This window comes from Rattus rattus, chromosome 4 (genome assembly GCF_011064425.1).
Source record: "Rattus rattus isolate New Zealand chromosome 4, Rrattus_CSIRO_v1, whole genome shotgun sequence".
Classification (NCBI taxonomy): domain Eukaryota; kingdom Metazoa; phylum Chordata; class Mammalia; order Rodentia; family Muridae; genus Rattus; species Rattus rattus.
In genome coordinates, this window is record NC_046157.1 from 132481161 (window position 1) to 132501274 (window position 20114).

The following is a 20114-nucleotide window of genomic DNA, read 5'->3' on the forward strand; positions in this document are numbered from 1 at the left end:
CTGAAAAAACTAAACATCAAGGAAACAAACAGCACAACTAAAAATTGGAACAAAGATCTAAATACACATTTCTTAAAATGTGAGAGATTTGACTGAGGAACATATAGATATATGTTTAAAGCACCCCAGACATCTTTACTAACTAGTACAAGTGTCAGCAAATTCCAGTGATGATTGGGGCAAGACCCACTCATCCACTCCTGCTGGGAATTAGTTCAGGTGTAACCATTATGCACACCAGTATAGAGCTTCTCCAAGACGTTGCCTGATAAACTGGCCTACCACATGATATAGCTGCAAATAAGTTTGGGCACATACCCCAAAGAACATGAACGTACACTATAGAGATTCTTAGCCATCCAGGTTTATTGCAGCATTTCTCACAATAGACAGAAAACGGAAATAGCCTACATATGCATTAACATGGGAATTGAGAGTGAAAATGTAATGCATTTTCACAGTGAAAATGTAATGCATTTTCACAGTGAAAATGTAATGCATTTTCACAGTGAAAATGTAATGCATTTTCACAGTGAAAATGATTTATCTTTTAAGAGAAATAAAATTTTCTTACTCAAAAATGAATGTATGAAACTGGAAACAGTTGTTTTTAATTTAATTTTTATTTTATTTTTATTGGATATTTTATTTATTTACATTTCAAATGTTATCCCCTTTCCTGGTTTCCCCTCCAGAAAACCCCTATCCCATCCCCACTCTCCCTGCTTCTATGAGGGTGCTCCCCCCACCCACTCCTGTGTCCCTGCCCTGACATTCTCATAAACTGGGGCATCAAACCTTCAGAATACCAAGAGCCTCTTCTCCCATTGATGCCCAACAAGGCCATTCTCTGCTACATATGTGACTAGAGTCATGGGCCCCTCCATTTGAACTATTTGGTTGGTGGTTTAGTCCCTGGGAGCTCTAGGGATCTGGTTGGTTGATATTGTTGTTCTTCCTGTGGGCTTGTAAAGCTGTCAGCACCTTCAGTCCTTAACTGAACTTCAGTCCTTCACCTCTAACTGCTCCATTGGGAAACTTGTGCTCAATACAATGTTTGGCTGCCAGCATCCACCACTGTTATTTGTCAGACTTTGGCAGAGCCTCTCAGGAGATAGCTATTTCAGGCTCCTGTTATCAAGCACTTCTTGGCTTCCACAATAATGTCTGGGTTTGGTGTCTGTATATAGAATTGATCCTCACATGGGGCAATCTCTGTATGGCTTTTCCTTTAGTGTCTGCTCCACACTTTGTCTCTATATTTCCTTTAGACAGAGCAATTCTGGATTAAAATTTAGAGATGAATTGGTGGCCCCATCCCCCAACTGGGGGCTTTGCCTAACCTCTGGATATGGTCTCTACAGGTTCTCCTTGCCTTTGTTGGGCATCAGTGGCTAATCTCATCTCCATTAGGTCCTGGGGGCCTCTTGCTTTCTTGGCATCTGGGACTTGCTGGTGGCTACCCCCAGTTCCTTATCTCTCATTGCTATACACCTCTTTAGTAATATAATGTAGACCCATAAAATAGACATCACATTTTTCTCATATGTGCATATCTCTTAAGTTCTAGATATGTATTCTATTTGAGACACTCACAGAAGTTATGAAGCTATTATGGGATACTGTAGAGGAGATTCTTTCAAGTGATGGGAGATACAATATAATTATTTAATCAGGGAAAGAACAAAATGGTATAGAAAGGAATAAAGTGGAAGGATAGAGGAAATGGAAAATGGAAGGACAACTAAAAAAAACCTTTTGAAAATACATAGAAGTGCATTATAATAGAAGTACTAAAATATATACACATATAAAGGGAGTTTAAGTGGAGTCATCCTATAATTGTAACATCTCACACAGATACATCATGTTACCAAATAAAAATTCTAGTATGTGGAATAGGTTATATGTTTGAGCAATACTAAACATTGTGATTGACTATAGATATTATGGCATGTTGTCATTACTTACATATACTCCCGAGTTTGATGTTAAGAACTTCTTGATGATGACACCACATACATGAATCATAAACATGAAGAATTCAAGTAGGTACTGACATGTAAAATTCACCCTCTTTTTTCTAGCTTTCACAAAGCTCAAAGGTGAAGAGCATACTACTTGTGGGGAAGTATAATTATTTATTTCACCTAGCTGTGAGCAGCTACTCTGCTGGCTGGGAGAATGGAGGCACTGTTCAATAGTGGTTCTAATATTATAAATTAAACCAAAAACTTTCTGATGGGATTTAAGGCTCTGTTAATGAGATTGCACCAAAAATTGGCACTGTTAACTACACCAAGGTCCTGTAGCTAGATTGGTTACTGGTATTCAAAGAAAAACCTACAACACTTATTCTGATAAACTGATATTACATTGAAATAAGTCTTAGTCACTTATTGCTATAATCATGATTAGAACATCTCTCAGCCCTCTTCAGAGAAGTTTCTTTTTGTGGTCTATAGAAATTAATTGGGAACCATGACTGGTCTTTGTGCAGAGAAGTGATAACCTGTATTGCAGGTATTGCATCATAATGGAATGTCTATGTTACACCTCTTCTTTGAATATTAAGAGTTCTTCATTGAAGAGGAAGTGGGAAAATTGTGAAATCATGGGTGACCTCAAAAACAACATTTTCTGGAAATAACAGGTCCAGTTAACACATTAATATAATCAAAGGCAGTCAAAATCCAAGCATGTATGTGGGAAGGAAGATGGTTACATAGGCCCATCTTTATCTAGGAAGCAAATGATATTTGCTAGGTACTTGAAAAGGGAGACTGAATTTTATTTAACGCTGTGATTGCTAGTGTATCCATAACACTTTACTGAACGATCCATACAAATATACTTGACATAACTGAACTAGGTAAAAGTAGAGGGATGGAGGGAATAAGGGGCATAGAGATGGAGGATATGAATATTGTTGGGTAAGAAGGTATGAGAGTATGTAGAGGAGTTGAAGTATTCAAAGAAATATGACCACAAGACATTGCATGCATACAATATTATTTGTATGTATATTTTCAGGACTATCCATTTGGCACTGGACAAATCATTCTTGGGTACTTGCCAGCAAAGGATAATATACAGTGTTTTAATGAATCTTTTCTGATCTTATATGAGGGTGGTCCATCTAAAAGCCAAATATCACCTAACAAATATCCCAATAGTAAACATAAGAAGCCTTTTTGAGTTGTTGCTCAGGGCTGTTCAAGAGATTTTCCCCCAAGTGGTCTGAGGTTAAGTCTCCATTTCTGAAAATGACAAGCTCTTCAGAAACTTGGTCCAGAGACTTCTGCAGTATAACAGATATAAATGGTCTCTCTCTGAGGACTTATGTGGTGCCAGGAAAAAGGATGCAGGTTTTCAAAGGAGAGAATTATCTAACATCCCTACCAAGCTATGATAACTATGAACCGCATCAACTACAAGCATATATATATAATGTGTGTGTGTGTGTGTGTGTGTGTGTGTGTGTGAGTGTGATGCTTCCTAATAAAACATAGTATGTATTATCTGCATTTGTTTTTGTAGTTTGCAAGTCACCTTGTGTGGTAAAATATTGATGACTGAACACTATTTCACTGAAAAAATTGTTATAGGGTCCAAAGGTCAGATTTAGTGTAATAAAAGTGTTCTTTGTATCCTTGCAAATTGATGCTAGATTATGTCTTCCACCAAAGATGCTATGTTATCTTTTCATTGCTTTTGTAAATAGCAGAACCAAAAGCATTTCAGAAGGAAAGGGGCTTATAGTCTATCATGAAGAGAAGTAATAGAAATAATTCAGGACAAAAATATCGATGCAGTAACTAGAGCAAAAAAACAGGAGTTGCTTGCTATTTTGCTCCCATTGCTCATTTTCCTGAGTTTGTTAACACAACCCAGGAAAAAATTGAGGTTGGCACTCTCCACAAACCCCTAGATTTTCCTACAACAAATGGTAATTAATAAAGTGTTCCACATATTTGCCCATTGGCCAGTCTTATTGTAAAATTTTCACAATTGACATTCCTTATTCAAAATGATTTCTGTTTGGCTAAGTTGAAAAACATCACCAATACAAAGACAAAAATATTAAGACATAAGTTTTGGGTGGCTGTTAATTGATGATGCATTCACATTGGTCAATGCATACCCCACAGTATTAAGCAGGGTTTGACAGTCAAAGTTTTCCTCTGCCAAGGGAAGGTACAGTACTATTGTCTCACGAATACCAACCATTCTGTTTGACAGAGGCCATGAACAATCAATGTTCCAGCTATGAGTATATTGTTTATTTTTTGAAAATCCCATTCCTGTTAAATATATAATGAAAATAAATATGTTGTCAATATGGAAAAAAAAGACATGAATAAAAAAGACAAAAACTATTTATTTACTAGATCATAAAGAAGACATATATTATTAATTAGACAAAATCTTGAAAGAAGTAACCTATTATTCATTTAATTTAGTGGCCAGAAAAATAATTGACATACATTTCAGAAAGTCCTAATTTCAGCTGGAGGTATAAAAATGAGAGAAATTTCATGAAATGAAAATTTCATGACTTGATATTGCATTTTTGCCAGATATTGACAATTGTGTGAAGTGTCCAGAGGATCATTATGCCAACACAGTAAGGACCCACTGCCTCCGAAAAGCAGTGATATTTCTAACTTATAAAAATTCCTTGGGGATGACATTTTCTGGCATTGCCCTGTGCTTATCTCTACTAACCACACTTGTTCTTGGGATTTTTGTGAGGCACCAAAAGACTCCTGTTGTGAAGGCCAATAACATTACTTTCAGCTACATACTGCTCGTCTCCCTAATTTTCTGTTTTCTTTGCTCATTTCTATTCATTGGTGAGCCGAACACACCTATCTGCATCTTGCAACAGACAGTATTTGGAATTGTTTTCACAGTAGCTGTGTCTACTGTCTTGGCTAAAACCATTACAGTGGTTCTAGCCTTTAAGATCTCAAGTCCAGGAAGAAGAATGAAGGGGTTGCTTATATTAGTGGCACCCAAATTCATCATTCTGATCTGTACTCTTATACAAATTTTCTTTTGTGGAATCTGGCTGGGAACATCGCCTCCCTTTGTGGACAAGGATTCAAAATCTGAACATGGTAAGATCATCATACTGTGCAACAAGGGCTCAGTCACAGCGTTCTACTGTGTCCTGGGATACCTGGGGTCTTTGTCCATAGTGATCTTCACAGTAGCTTTTTTGGCCAGAAATTTACCTGACATGTTCAATGAAGCCAAGTTCCTGACATTCAGTATGCTCATTTTCTGCAGTGTCTGGATCACCTTCCTCCCAGTCTACCACAGTAGTAAGGGAAGGATCATGGTGGTTTTGGAGGTGTTATCAATCTTGACCTCCAGTACAGGGCTCCTAGGCTGTATCTTTTTCCCCAAGTGCTATATTATTCTCCTGAGACCTGATAGGAACTCACTGAAAGTCATGAAAGATAACATTCTGTGGAAATAGGCAGTCTTTAGAATAATTCATCATATATTTTTAGGGTTTTCAGTGGTGGCAACAGAAGTTTTCTGCTTAAACTGATACACTGCCATGAAGCATCTCAGAAGGCTGGTTGACTGCATTTCCAGGCTTTGTGTAACACTGAAATGTTGATTGTCTAGCACAAAATAATCTATGGCTGATTTTGCCTTCTAATCAATCAGTTGTAATTTCTTTTTTTCTGTGACTTCCAGATTATTACTTTTGCAATGTACAAAAATGTTCTTTACAATCAAACCAAAAGTCAAGATATTTTAGGACAACATGAGACACTTAAATAATTCCCAGGCTTTCTACAACATGGCCAAATGATTTTTCAAAAACAATATATATTTGAAAGTGTCTTAAATTATGGACTCATTTGTTCTGTTACTATAAAACTACATAAAACATCATTATAATTGAGGGCAGTATTTGAGGTTACCTGTGGTCTCAGGCCATATTCATTCATATTTGGTACCAGTATAAACTCTTTCTCACAATGTTTGAGGTATAGAGTGTTTGCATTCTTGTTTGTTGGTTGTGAATTCAGCAAAGCCGGTTCTCTATTCCAATCTTATGAAGTAACTACACCATGAATGATGAATACAGAAGTCTGTAAATCTGACTGGAACATTGTGGGGAATTCAACATTTTGTTGTATCTATGATTACTTTGTAATACAAGATTAAGTGAAATTAGAATAATTTATCTTAAATCTGGGCTCTAGAACTGAGGGATTCAAAGTCCTGAGGAAAATATAAAGGGAAGGAAACCAAAACAACAATATTCAGGAAATTTCTCTTTCCTAATATAGATGCAACATGACCAGGTGATTCAGATTTTTCTTGCTATGAATTTGCCATAGTGATGTACTGATCCCCACATTGTGCTTGAAAATATCCCTCTGTTTAAAATTATGTTTTTAAAATTTGAGATTATAATATAAATATATTTCAAGTCCAGTTATATTTTAAATACTTGGGCTCTATTTTAATTATTTAATTATTTGTTTTCATATACAAATATATATTTAACATATATATATTTCCAAAAAAGACAACCAATCAATACCCAAAGTTTTAGAGCATAGTACCAACAAATACATCTACAAAGCAATTTTTGAACCTAAAGTTCAGGGAATATTCTGCAGGGGATTGGAAATTTTGCTGTAAATTTATGTCTTTGACTCCTGCTCTCTGAGACCTTTGGGCTAACCAAAACTGCCCTGGGCTGAAATCCCATTAGTGGGTTATATTCTTCAACTGACTCTCCTCCATGTCCTTCGGACTCCTGAACTATACAGGTAAACTTCCATTCTCCATCCCAACTTTCCTACTCTCTGAGACTTCTGGCCCAAGCCAAGCTGCCCTGAGCAGCCTTCCATCCCCTTTGGACATCCATTCTCCTGACAATTCTCTGCCCTTCATCAGACCTGAGGGTCCAGAATCATACAGCCCAACAATATATATCAGAGGTCTCCCACACCAGGACTATCAAGGTTTACCCTTTTCTATAATTACTACAAGAATATCCAGGAATCAAGCTATCTGAAGGCCAGACGTTCTGGAAAGAACACAATCAACAAGATCCTGGGCACTAGGACAACACAAATCACAACTGTGGTAGTTGTGTGTTGTGGTAACCCAGAAATCCTTGGATATGCTAAAACAATCAAAAAACCAAAATATGACCTTAAATCAAAACTTATAATAATGAAGAGGCTGTTAAAGAGGAAATGAATAAAGGGCTTAAAGAAATAGAGAAAAACAAAATCAAACAGAGAGGGGTCTTTAAAGAGGAATCAAATGAATCCTTTAAAGACTTAGAGGAATGTACAATTAAATAGGTGAAGGAAACAAATACAACAGTATAAGACCAGAAAGTAAAAATAAAATGAAGAAAGAAGACATAAACTAAGGAAATTCTGGAGAAGGAAAGCCTAGGGTAGATAATGTGAACAAAAGGTGCAAGCATCACCAACAGAATACAGGATATTTAAGAGAGAATCTCATGTGTAAATGACACAATAAAAGAAACCTATACATTAGTCAAAGAAAATATTCAATTAAAAAAATTCCTGACACAAAACATCCCAAACATTTGGGATACCATGAAACATCCTAAACTAAAAATAATAGGCATAGAAGAAAGTAACAATTCCCAGGTACAAGGCCCACAAAATATTCACAACAAAACCATAGAGGAAAATTTTCCCAACCAAAAGGAAGAGAAGCTTATAAACATATAAGAAGCTTATAGAATACCACTAGATTTGACCACAAAATAAAATCCTCCCTGAACATAATAATAAAAACACAAAATCTACAGAACAAAAAAAACCTACTAAAGTAACAAAATCATCAACATCAAAACAACAGGAAATAACAATCATTGGTCATTAATGTCTCTTAACATCAAAGGACTCAATTTTCCAATAAAAAAGACACAGGTTAACACAATGGATTTGAAAACAGGACTCATTTGCTGCCTAAAAGAAACACACCTCAGCCATAAATATAGTTGTTGCCTCAGAGTAAAGGGCAAGAACAAAGTTTTCCAAGAGATTGGATCCAAGAAGCAAGCTGAAGTAGCAATCCTAATATCCAGTAAAATAGATTTTGAACTAAAATTATTCAAAAGTGACAGGAAAGCACTTCATACACATAAAAGGAAAAATCTACCAAGACGATATCTCAATTCTGAATATCTATGGCCCAGATACAAAGGCAACTACATTTGTAAATAAAATATTGTAGAATCTCAAACCATACATTGAACCCCACACATTAATAGTGGGAGATTTCAACACTATTGAAAAGTGAGATTTCACATTAATAGTAAGAGATTTCAACTCTCATTTTCACTATTGACAGGACATCCAGTAAAAAACTGAACAGAGAAACAATGAAATTAATAGGCATTATTAATAAAATGGACCTAACAGACATTTATAGAATGTTTTGTGCAAACACAAAACCTTCTCAGTACCTCATGTATCTTTTTTCAAAATTTGGTCAAGTAGCCCATCAGAAATTAAGCCTCAAAAGATACATGAAATTTTAAAAAAAGTCAGGAACTTATCATACCACAATGCAATAAAGCTATACTTCAATAATAACAGAAACAGTAGAAATGCCAGACAATCATGGAGATTGAATGATTCTGAATTCATTGATGACTGAGCTAGGGAAGAAATAAAGAAAAAAAGTTAAAGACTTCATAGAATTCAATTAAATACACAAAATTTATGGGATACAATGAAAGCAGTGTAAGAGAAAAAGTTCACAGTCCTGAGTGCCTCCATGAAGAAATTAGAAAATCCTCATATCAGCAATTTAAACTACACATGACAGCTCTAGAATAAACACAGAAGCAAACACAGAAAGTAAGTAGAAAGCAGGAAAGAAGCAAAACCAGCCATGAAATAGATCAGTGAGGGACAGAACAGACTATACAAAGAATCAATAAAACTAAGTTTCAGAAAACCAACAAGATAGAAAAACCATTAGCCAAACTAACCAAGAGACAAAGAGGTAGTATCTGAATAAACAAGATCAGTAATGAAAAGGGATATATAACAACTGACACTCAAGAAATTCAAAGAATTATTAGGTCTTACTATACAAATATATATTCAACAAAACAGTAAAATCTTAACATAAAGGACAATTTTCTAGACAGCAAAGTTGAATCAAGATCAGATATACTATTTAAACAGCTCCATAACCCCTAAAAAATAGCAGCAGTCAACAAAAGTCTACCAATAAAGAAAAGGCACAGGGTTAGATGGTATTAGTGCAGAAATCTACCAACCTTTCAAAACAGTTAATTTCAATATTTCTCACATGATTCACCAATATAGAAACAGAAGGAACACTGCCAAATTCTTTTCATTAGGACAGAGTCACACTGATATGCAATACATATAAAGATTCAACAAAGAAGGAAACTCAGACAAATTTCTCTTATGAAGATTGATGAAAATACTCAATAAAAAACTAGCAAACTGAATCCAGGTACATACCAAAGACCTAATTCATGAAGATCAAGCAGACTTCATCCCAGTAATGTAGGGCTAATTCAATAGACAAAAACCTATCAACATTATTTACCATATAAACAAACTGAAGGAAAAAAATTACATGATTATCTCATTAGATGCTGAAAAATCTTTTGGTAAAATCCCATCATGGTAAAAGTATTAAAGTAATCATGGATAGAGGGTCCATACCTAAACATAGTCAAAGCATTATACACCAAGTCAATAGCCAACATAAAACTAAATTGAGAGAAACTTAAAGAATTTCCACCAAAATCAAGGACAAGACCAGGGTTGCCTCTCTCTCCCTATCTATTCAATGTAGTACTTGAAGTTCTAGCAATAACTATAAGAAAATAAAGGAGATAAAGGGGTTACAATTTGGAAAGGAGTAAGTCAAAATATCAACATCTATTGGTGGCATGATAGTTTATATAAGTGACCCCAAAACTTCTAGCAGAGAACTCTTAAGCAGATATATACCTTGATCAATATAGCTAGATACAAAATTAATTCTAATATCAGTAGCCCTCCATCACCTACATGATAATTGAGCCAAGAAACAACACACGTTCTAATAGCCAAGAATAATAAAACATACCTTTCTGTAACTCTACTGAGCATTAAAATATCTGTATGACAAGAATTTAAAGCCCCAAAGAAAGAAATTGAAGAAGATATCAGAAGATAGAAAGAGCGACTATTCTCATTAATAGCTAGGATTAACATAGTGAAAATGGATATCTTACCAAAAGCAATCTACAGATTCAAACAAATCCTATCAAAGTTCTAACACCATATTTTATAGGCCTCAAAAGAATAGTTTACATGGGGGAAAAACAGGATAGTCATCCTAAACAATAAAAAAAACTTCAGGTGGAGTCACCATCCCTGATCTCAAGCTGTACTATGAGAAATAGTGTTAAATCTGAGTGGTACTGGTATAGAAACAAATACATTAATAAATGGAATTGAATCAAAGACCCGACAACAAATCCACAAACCTATGAACATTTGCTTTTTGATAAAGAAGCCAAAACTATATAATGGGAAATGCAACCTTCTTCAATAAATGCTGCTCTTCTACCCAAATGTCTATACATAGAAGTGTGAAAATATATTCATAATTGCTGCTCTGCACAAAACTCAAGCCCAACTGGATCAAGGACCTCAACAAAAAACTGAGTACACTAAATCTCATAGAAAAGAAATTGGGAAATATCCGTAAATGCACTGGTACAGGAGACAATTTCCTGAACAGAACACCATGCCTCAGGCTTTAAAAACAACAGTTGATAGAATGGACCTCATCAAACAGAAAAGCTTTGGTAATGCATAGGGCACTGTTAATAGGACAAATCAGTAGCCTATATATTGAGAAAGGAACTTAAACAACCCTATAACTTATACAAATTTTACAAAGAACTCAAGGAATAAGACAAAAGGAATCAAAAAAAGTGTTGGGTACGAAACTAAAGAAAATTATCAACAGAGGAATCTCAAATGCTCTAAAACCACTTAAAGAAAGTTGCCTTTTCATTGTATTATACTTTTGTTGACTGCTGCTACTTTTAGGGGTATGGAGTTGTTTAAATAGTACACCTGATCTTGATTCCACTTGTCTTGGAAATTTTCCTTTATGTTAATATTTTCAAATTTTGTGGAGTACATGTTTTTGTAGTAAGACCTAATAATTCTTTGAATTTCCTGAGTGTCCATCTTTATATCTCCCCAGTCACAAAACTTCTAACCCAAAACTTTTCCTATCTACCATCAGGCAGTGCTGAGGGAATGTTCTCATAATAACTGGCCCAAATTTAGACCCATCTCATTTGCAATCATCAATCCCTAACTCTATTAATGTCACTCTGTTATGCTTATAGGCAGGAGCAAATAGTCCTCTGAGAGGATCCACATAGTAGCTGACTCAGACACATACAGATACCCACAAACAAAAAGTGGATAAAGGTAAGGGACTCATAGAAAAGTTGGAAGCTTTGTGGGCCCCAAAGGGGATAAGAATTTCACATGTAGACCAGTAGACTAAACTAACCTGGGCCAGAATCTGAACCACCAGCCAAAGGAAGTACACAGCTGGACCTAGGCCTACCCTACATAGGTAGGTGTGTAGTTTGGTCTTCAGTGGGTCCCAAACAACTGAAATGTCAGCGATACAAAAAGCTGTTTTTAATAAGTGGGATGGATATGTTCTAGCTGGGCTGCCTTGTCTAGCCTCAATGTGAAATGAAGTACCTAGCCCTACAGATATTTAAAATGCCAGGGTTGGGGAATACCCAAAGTTGGCACCTACTCAGAGTAGAACTGGAGGGAAGTTGAGGAAGGATTAGGCTGTTAGGTGAATAAATTATAAAAAATAAATTAAAAAATAACTAATTATGTCTTGTAGTAAAATCTGAACTAGAACATCCAAGCTCCCCCAGTGTGACAGTCTAAGTAAGAGTTGTACAAGGGCAACAATAATAGACATGCAAAAGAAGACTAGATAAAGTCTAAGAGGGTTCATCTCTACTTAATTAACTACAGACAACATATGAATGTAGGAGTAGGAGAAATAGTCTTCAGAAAGGAGCACATCACTTGGTTATTCAATACCCAGTTAAATTCTTAAATTTGCTTTTGTCAAGTATTTATTAATGACAATTAGAGCAGTAATTCATACAAAACATTGGCTGTTGGTAGGAAGTACTTCATAGTGATAAACCTGGACAAGTGTCTGTTAGGCATTTGGATTGGTCTCTGGGAAGAATGTTTGTGAGTACTTCAAGGAAATACTTGAAATGAAATCATAGGAAATTAACTCTCAATTTGGGTAGACTTTAGCATATTAGAATGCTAAAACCAATGGAAACATTGGAAAGTTAATCTCAGAAGATTTCAGAGAGCAGCAAGGGTCCTGTAAGAAGACGGTTGGACTCTACCACATCCTTACCCCCACCACATGGCCTATTTATTGCCAGACTCCAACCCCTAGTTCTAGCAGACCCAAGATTTTCAGGTGCTGGTCACACAAGTCAAAAGGACAACCCCTACCCTCAAGTCTGCAGACTCCAAATGCTCAGATGCCTATCAAACCAGTCAGAAGAACAGGTATGTTAAAACAGGACAATTTAACTACTGTCATCCTAAGACTTTTACACACAACCCATTCTACAGCTTCCTGCACCCGTACCTCAACACCTGTGTCATGGATGTCAGAATTCTTTGTACATTGACCAGGAAGAGCTGAATACTTGGCAGCTTGGCAGTCAAGAATACAGCCACTTGGCAGTCATGCACTTCTCTGTAGAAGGACAGTTGGAATTTAGGGCATTGCTCTTCATTCCCCAGTGAATTCCCTTTGACCTCTTTGAGAACAACAAGAAATAGAACAACATCAAATTATAAGTCTGTCGTGTGTTCATCATGGACAGCTGTGGTGAGCTGATACCTGAGTACCTCAACTTTATCTGTGGCATGGTTGATTCTGAGGACCTGCTCCTTAACATCTCCTGAGAAATGCTCCAGCAGAACAAGATCCCGAAAGTCATCTGCAAAAACATTGTGAAGAAGTGCCTTGAGCTCTTCTCTGAGTTAGCTGAAGACAAAGAGAACTACAAGAAATTTTATGAAGTGTTCTTCAAGAATTTAAAGCTTGGAATTCATGAAGATACCACTGTCCCAGCCAGTTGTCCTGTCCTTCAGGACAGTCAACGAGGGTGCAGAGGGTATCTGGAAGAGAATGGGGGGCAAGAGACATGAAGAAGGACGCCAAGACAAGAGTCTGATCAAGGCGATAATTTTATTTTTTTCCCCAAGATCGAACTTATACCATAACAGGGGTAACAGAGAGAGGGGGGAAGTGGGAAACATTTATGCAGGCCAAGGTCACAGCTTTCTCATGGTCAGCTGATGTCAACAGGATGTTGGTTTTTCAGAAAGGTCACAGGTTTGTCATATCATTAGTCAGCAGGATATTGGTTTCTCAGAAAGGTTACAGGTCATATCATTGGGCATCCTGACGTCAGATGTATTTCTCAGCAAGGTCACAACTTTATCATATCATTATTCATCCTGACCACCAGATTTGTATTAGTCTGCAGCTGGCTGGGGATTTTCCATGAACCCAGTCATGCTTAACTCTAACTATACTATTAACATCAATAATGGAAGGTTTTAAGGGCATTGCTCCCAACATCTCCCCCTTCCTTGTAGTTAAATGAAAAGGTGACCAAATGGCCGTGCTGCCCTGGAATGAGCTCCTTGGCAACTGTGTCTGTCTTAGGTTGGAGTGATATTTGTCATTGGTCAAGAGAATCTCGTGGCCAGGTTCTATTATGGGATAAGGCAGCAGCTAATGGCGCTCCTGTCTTAGGCCCTTTATTCGTGAATATATCACTCTCTTACCCATCATTGACTGTCAAGATCAGCACACAGGGGTGATGATTCATTGATGTTTCAGCAAAGGCATCAGGACAGCAGGCAGAAAAGATTGTTGGCCTCATTTGGCTGAAGGACAAAAATGTCCTTGCCTGGGCTGGGAGGAGATGTGTAGGTGAGCTTGGCCATCATCAAAGGCACCATCCATAGCTAGCCTATGATAATATACCTTAATAGGTTTTGCTGCCATATTATCTACTTGTTGTTTAACAAAGCTGGTTCAGAAGGCCTACTAGGGGGCCCAACAGGAAGGGAAGCAGGGTGGACAACCAAGGGGAGGTGGAGAACCAATTCTGATACCAGTTCTCAGCCTTTTCTCTTTCTTGTTTTCTCTTTTCTAAGCCTTCTGTGACCTTTTTCATCCTCTCTGTAACCATTTTCTAAAGCCACAGAAAGTATCCAAGCACTGCCTTTCTCTCACAAACCAGAATTCACTGTGATTGCTCAAAGTTAGGAAATTAAAGGTAAAAAGCCACCAGGAATAAGTTCACTTGTTAGCACGTATGGTTTATGCAAAAGGGGGGCCAGACAATTGTTCTTTCTGATTAATCTCTGACTCTTAAAGACAGTGTGGGTCAAAGTTAAAATATTCAGATATACTTAAAACACTGCTCCATTTTGGATAGATATGGATGTTTAAAAATTGAATGAATTTATATGATTGTAAATGTTTACCATGAAATATCACAGAAGGGATGCCACCAGGCAGGAAATTACAATTTTAACTTATATTAAACATCTTAAATGATTTGGATAAACCTCAGCATTGAGTTATAACCATCAGGAAAAAATTAAAGACATAAATAGGTATCCCATGCATGTTATGTAAGAAATAAGCAAACCCCATATCAGTACAGTACAGTGTCAATAACTGAAAATTAAATAATATATCAATACATAGAAGGAAAAGATAACATGCTGACTGCCATTGTTGAAATTCCCAAAATAATTCAAATAGGGAATTCAATTTGGGTTCCTGCAACAATCATAATTGCATTATCCAAAAAGCCAAACACTATGAAAGGTATCTCATTGTGGAAGAATACATATCTCAGCTGTCCTGGAGTGGGTGGTAGAGCTTCCAATTTTTCTTGTGTGATGGCAATGGACTCGAAGTGGTGCAGCTCTTTGAGCAAGCAGCTCCTCTTGGTGGAAGATGAAGTCACATGCTCCCTGCACCTTGTTCAGAGCCTCCATGGGCTCCTTCTTGGTGTGAGTACCCAGAAGCTGTGGAGTAAGAATGTACAGGCTCTTTTAACAATTTTATGGTAAATATAATCCCTGTATTGGCACCTGATTGAAACATTCTAAGGCCCCCAGTATATCCACACCAAGGTATTTTATATTATTTGAGACTATTATGAAGGGTGTCGTTTCCCTAGTATCTTTCTTGGCTTGTGTCTCTTTTGTGTAGAGGAAGGCTACTGATTTATTTGAAATAATTTTATACCCAGCCACTTTGCTGAAGTTGTTTATCAGGTTTAGTAGTTCTCTGGTGGAACTTTTGGGATCACTTAAATATACTATCAAATCATCTGCAAATAGTGATATTTTGACTTCTTCTTTTCCAATCTGTATCCCTTTGATCTCCTTTTTTTGTCTGATTGCTCTGGCTAGAACTTCAAGAACTATATTGAATAAGTAGGGAGAGAGTGGGCAGCCTTGTCTAGTCCCTGATTTGAGTGGGATTGCTTCAAGTTTCTCTCTATTTAGTTTAATGTTAGCTACTGGTTTGATGTATATGGCTTTTGTTATGTTTAGGTATGGGCCTTGAATTCCTATTCTTTCCAGGACTTTTATCATGAAGGGGTGTTGAATTTTGTCAAATGCTTTCTCAGCATCTAATGAAGTGATCGTGTGGTTTAGTGATATAGTGGATTACGTTGATGGTTTTCCATATATTAAACCATCCCTGCATGCCTGGGATGAAGCCTACTTGATCATGGTGGATGATTGTTTTGATGTGCTCTTGGATTGGGTTTGCCAGAATTTTATTGAGTATTTTTGCGTCGATATTCATAAGGGAAATTGGTTCTCTTTCTTTGTTGGGTCTTTGTGTGGTTTAGGTATAAGAGTAATTGTGGCTTCATAGAAGGGATTCGGTATCGCTCAGTCTGTTTCAATTTTGTGGAATAGTTTGGATAGTATTGGTATAAGGTCTTCTATGAAGGTCTGATAGAATTCTGCACTGTACCCATCTTGACCTGGGCTCTTTTTGGTTGGGAGACCTTTAATGACTGTTTCTATTTCCTTAGGAGTTATGGGGTTGTTTAACTGGTTTATCTGTTCCTGATTTACCTTCGGTACCTGGTATCTGTCTAGGAAATTGTCCATTTCCCGCAGATTTTCAAGTTTTGTTGAATATAGGCTTTTTCAAATGTGATTTTAAATCTAGATCTTGCTTTTCTGGTGTGTTTGGATATTCAGTGTTTGCTTTGGTGGGAGAATTGGGCTCCGATGATGCCATGTAGTCTTGGTTTCTGTTGCTTGGGTTCCTGTGCTTGCCTCTCGCCATCAGGTTGTCTCTGGTGTTACCTTGTTCTGCTATTTCTGACAGTGGCTAGACCGTCCTATAGGCCTGTTTGTCAGGAGTGCTATAGACCTATTTTCCTGTTTTCTTTCAGCCAGTTATGGGGACAGAGTGTTCTGCTTTCAGGTGTGTAGTCTTTCCTGTCTACTGGTCTTCAGCTCTACCTGTGGGCATGTGTCCTGGGTCCACCATGTCACTTGGAGCAGAAAAGTTGGTCTTACATGTTGTCATGTGGATGAACTTGCTCCTGGAGGGTTTTTTTTTTTTTTAGCTCTTTCTGAGGGCGGCAACCAGGAGGACCTGTGCCGCCTTTTCCCAGGGTCCCCATGCACCAGTGTCCCAGATGGCATTAGGTGTTTTCCTCTGGATTCAGAAATGTGGGCAGAGTGTAGTCTCTTCTGGCTTCCCAGGCCTGTCTGCCCCTCTGACGGTTTAGCTCTCCCTTTCACCAGATTTGGGTGCAGGGAACTGTTGAGTGGGTCCCTTCAGGTCCAGGTGGTGTCTGGACCGCAGGGGACCTGCTGCTTGAGTGCCCCTATCTTCCTGTTCCCAAATGCCCTATACAGTTTCCTCTTGGGCCAAGGATGTGGGCAGGGGTGGGCAATATTGGTGGTCTCTCCCACTCTGCAGTCTCAAGAGTGCCCACCTGTCCGGGCGGTGAGCTGTCTCTCCCACGGTGTTTTTCACTATAAACATTTTTTAAGTGTTTCTCATCCATTCGTGCTTCCTCTGCTGAGAAATTTCTGTTTATCTCTGTATACCATTTAATAATTGGATTGTATCATGTTGTTGGTTTCTAAATTGAGTTCTTTATATATTTTGAATATTAACTCTGTGTTAGATATAGAATTGGTGAAGTTCTTTACTCAATCTGTAAGGTGTTGATTTGTCATATTTTCGGTGTCCTATAGCTTTATGAAGCCGTCAGTTTCATGAGGTCCTATTTATTTGTTATTGGTTTTAGTGCCTGAGTTACGTTATTATGTTCAGGAAGTTGTCTCCTATACCGGTGATTTCAAGGATATTCCCTAATTTCTGATTTATTAGATTTTGTGTATCAGGTTTTATGTAGAGGCATGTAGAGACATCTGAACTTGTATTTGTATTGAGTGATATATATGGATCTATTTGCCTTCTTCTACATGTAGATATACAGGTAGACCAGCACCACTTTTAAAAAATGCCTTTTCTCCATTGCATAGTTTCGGCTGCTTTATAAAAATCAAGGGTCATAGGTTTGACTAGTTCAAATCTGCATTTCTTATTATGAACAAGATTAAATAAAGTTAAGTCTAGGTCAGGAGGTAGAAAATCAAACAGGTGACAGGGAGGGACATAGAAATATCCATATATAGTAAAAAATATCACAAGAGGAGATAGAATCACAGGAAGTAGAAGGGAGGGACATTCATTTTGATGGATTCTTGAGACATCGTTGAGAGAAAGAACAGGAGTTGGAAATTTATATGTAAAAAGTATATTCTATAGAAACCAAACAATCTTTATAATTATGTTTCTAATCCTAAATTAAATGGCTTATTGTAGATAAGGGAAAAGGGAGGAATATCTGATTGTTTACATGGTGTCTTGGTTACTTATCTTGATACTGTGCCAAAATTCCTGAGAAAAGACTATAAATGAAGAACAAGTTTTAGGGTGCAGTCTATCCTGAGTAGAAGGCATAGAGAAAAATTTCTAATCAGGTCACATTGCAAGTGATATCTCAAAGCATATTATTACTGCTGCTTGCTCTTATTTTTTATCTCTTTATTCTCTTTATGTTACTGTGTCATCTCATGGTGCATCTTTGATTGGTTTTTCCTACATTATCAAATGTGAATATAAATATTGCCAGAAAAAACATTGAAACATGTATCTTTGTTTATTAGAAGTTTCACACAAAGATGGCAATTAAAATTAACACTCATTAATTCAACAATTGTTGATCCAATACCATGTCTGATTAGTTTACACTAATAACATTCTTCTAAGATCTTCTTTGACTTCTTTCTTCAGGAATTTGAAATTCTTGTCTTAGAGACCTTCACTTGATATTTTATATAATTTGAGTACTATTTTGAAGGATGTTGTTTCCCTAATTTCTTTCTCAGATCTTTTATCCTTGGAATAGAGGAAGGCTCCTGGTTTGTTTGAATTAATTTTATATGCACCCACTCAGAAGATCGAAAGATCTCCCATGCTCACAGATTGGCAAGATTAATATAGTAAAAATGGCCTTTTTACCAAAAGCAATCTACAGATTCAATGTAATTCTGTCAAAATTCCAGCTCAATTCATCATAGAGTTAGAAAAAGCAATTCCCAAATTCATTTGGAATAAAAGAAACCCCTAGGATTGTGAAAACTATTCTCAACAATTAATAAACTTCTGAGGGAATCACCACCCCTGAACTCAAGCTATATTATAGAGCAATAGTGATTAAAAAATCCTCCATGATATTGATACAGAAACAGGCAAGTAGATCAATGCAATAGAATTGAAGACCCAGAAATGAACCTACACACCTGTCGACACTTGGTCTTTGACAAAGGAGCTAAAACCATTTAGTGGAAAAAAGAAAGGATTTTCAACAAATTATGCTGGTTCAACTGGAAGTCAGCATGTAGAGGAATGCAAATTGATCCATTTCTGTCTCCTTGCATAAACCTCAAGTCCAAATGGATCAAGGACCTCCATATAAAATCAGATACACTGAATCTAATTGAAGAGAAAGTGGGGAAGATCCTAGAATACTCGGGCATAGGGGAAAACTTCCTGAAGAAAGCTCCAATGGTCTATGCTTTAAGATCAACAATCGAGTAATGGGACCTCATAAAATTGAAAAGCTTCTGTAAAGTAAAGGAAACTATTAGTAGGATAAAGTAGGAACCAACAGATTGGGAAAATATATTTACAAACCTTGCACCTGATAGAGGGCTAATATCTAAAATATATAAACTCAAGAAGGTAGTCTCCAGAGAACCAAATAACCGTACTAAAATGTGGAGTAAAGCCCAGTCTGGCCTAGAACTCATGATCCTCCTGCCTCTGCCTCCTTCAGCAAATCCTACAGATGTGCGAGGCTGACAAATACAGAGGCAGATGCTCACAACTAACAACTGGACTAAGAATGGGCTCCCCAATGGAGGAGTTAGAGAAAGGACTAAAGTAGCTGAAGTTGTTTGCAACACCATGGGAAGAAACACAGTGTCAATGAACCACATACCTCAGAACTCCCAGGTACTAAACCAAAAAGTACACATGGGAGGACCCCTGGCTCCAACCGCATATGTAGCAGAGGATAGTCTTGTCAGACATCAATGAGAGGACATGCTCTTGATCCTGTTAAGGCTCAGTGCCCCAGATTAGGGGAATGCAAGGGAGAGGAGGATGGATGGAATAGGTTGATGAGTGGAGGAGTACCTTCATAGAAGCAGGGGGAGGGGGATGGGATAGGGAGTTGCTGGAGGAGAAACTGGGAATGTGGATACAATTTGAAATGCACATAAAGAAAATATTCAATCAAAGCAAAAAAAGTGGAGTACAGGGCTAAATAGAGAATTCTCAACCAAGAAAACTTGAATGACTAAGAATCACTTAAAGAA

At 37.2% G+C, this 20114-nt stretch overlaps 1 protein-coding gene across 1 annotated transcript in view; it reads left to right on the forward strand.

The window, feature by feature from the left end:
* The window catches only part of LOC116898184 (vomeronasal type-2 receptor 116-like), a 59978-nt gene extending 54490 nt beyond the window's left edge, over positions 1–5488 (forward strand). Inside the window, exon 6 of the mRNA XM_032899547.1 lies at positions 4581–5488. Coding sequence (XP_032755438.1) covers positions 4581–5488 — 908 coding nt within the window. The remainder of the gene's footprint in view (positions 1–4580) is intronic.
* The last annotated feature ends 14626 nt before the right edge of the window (positions 5489–20114 follow it).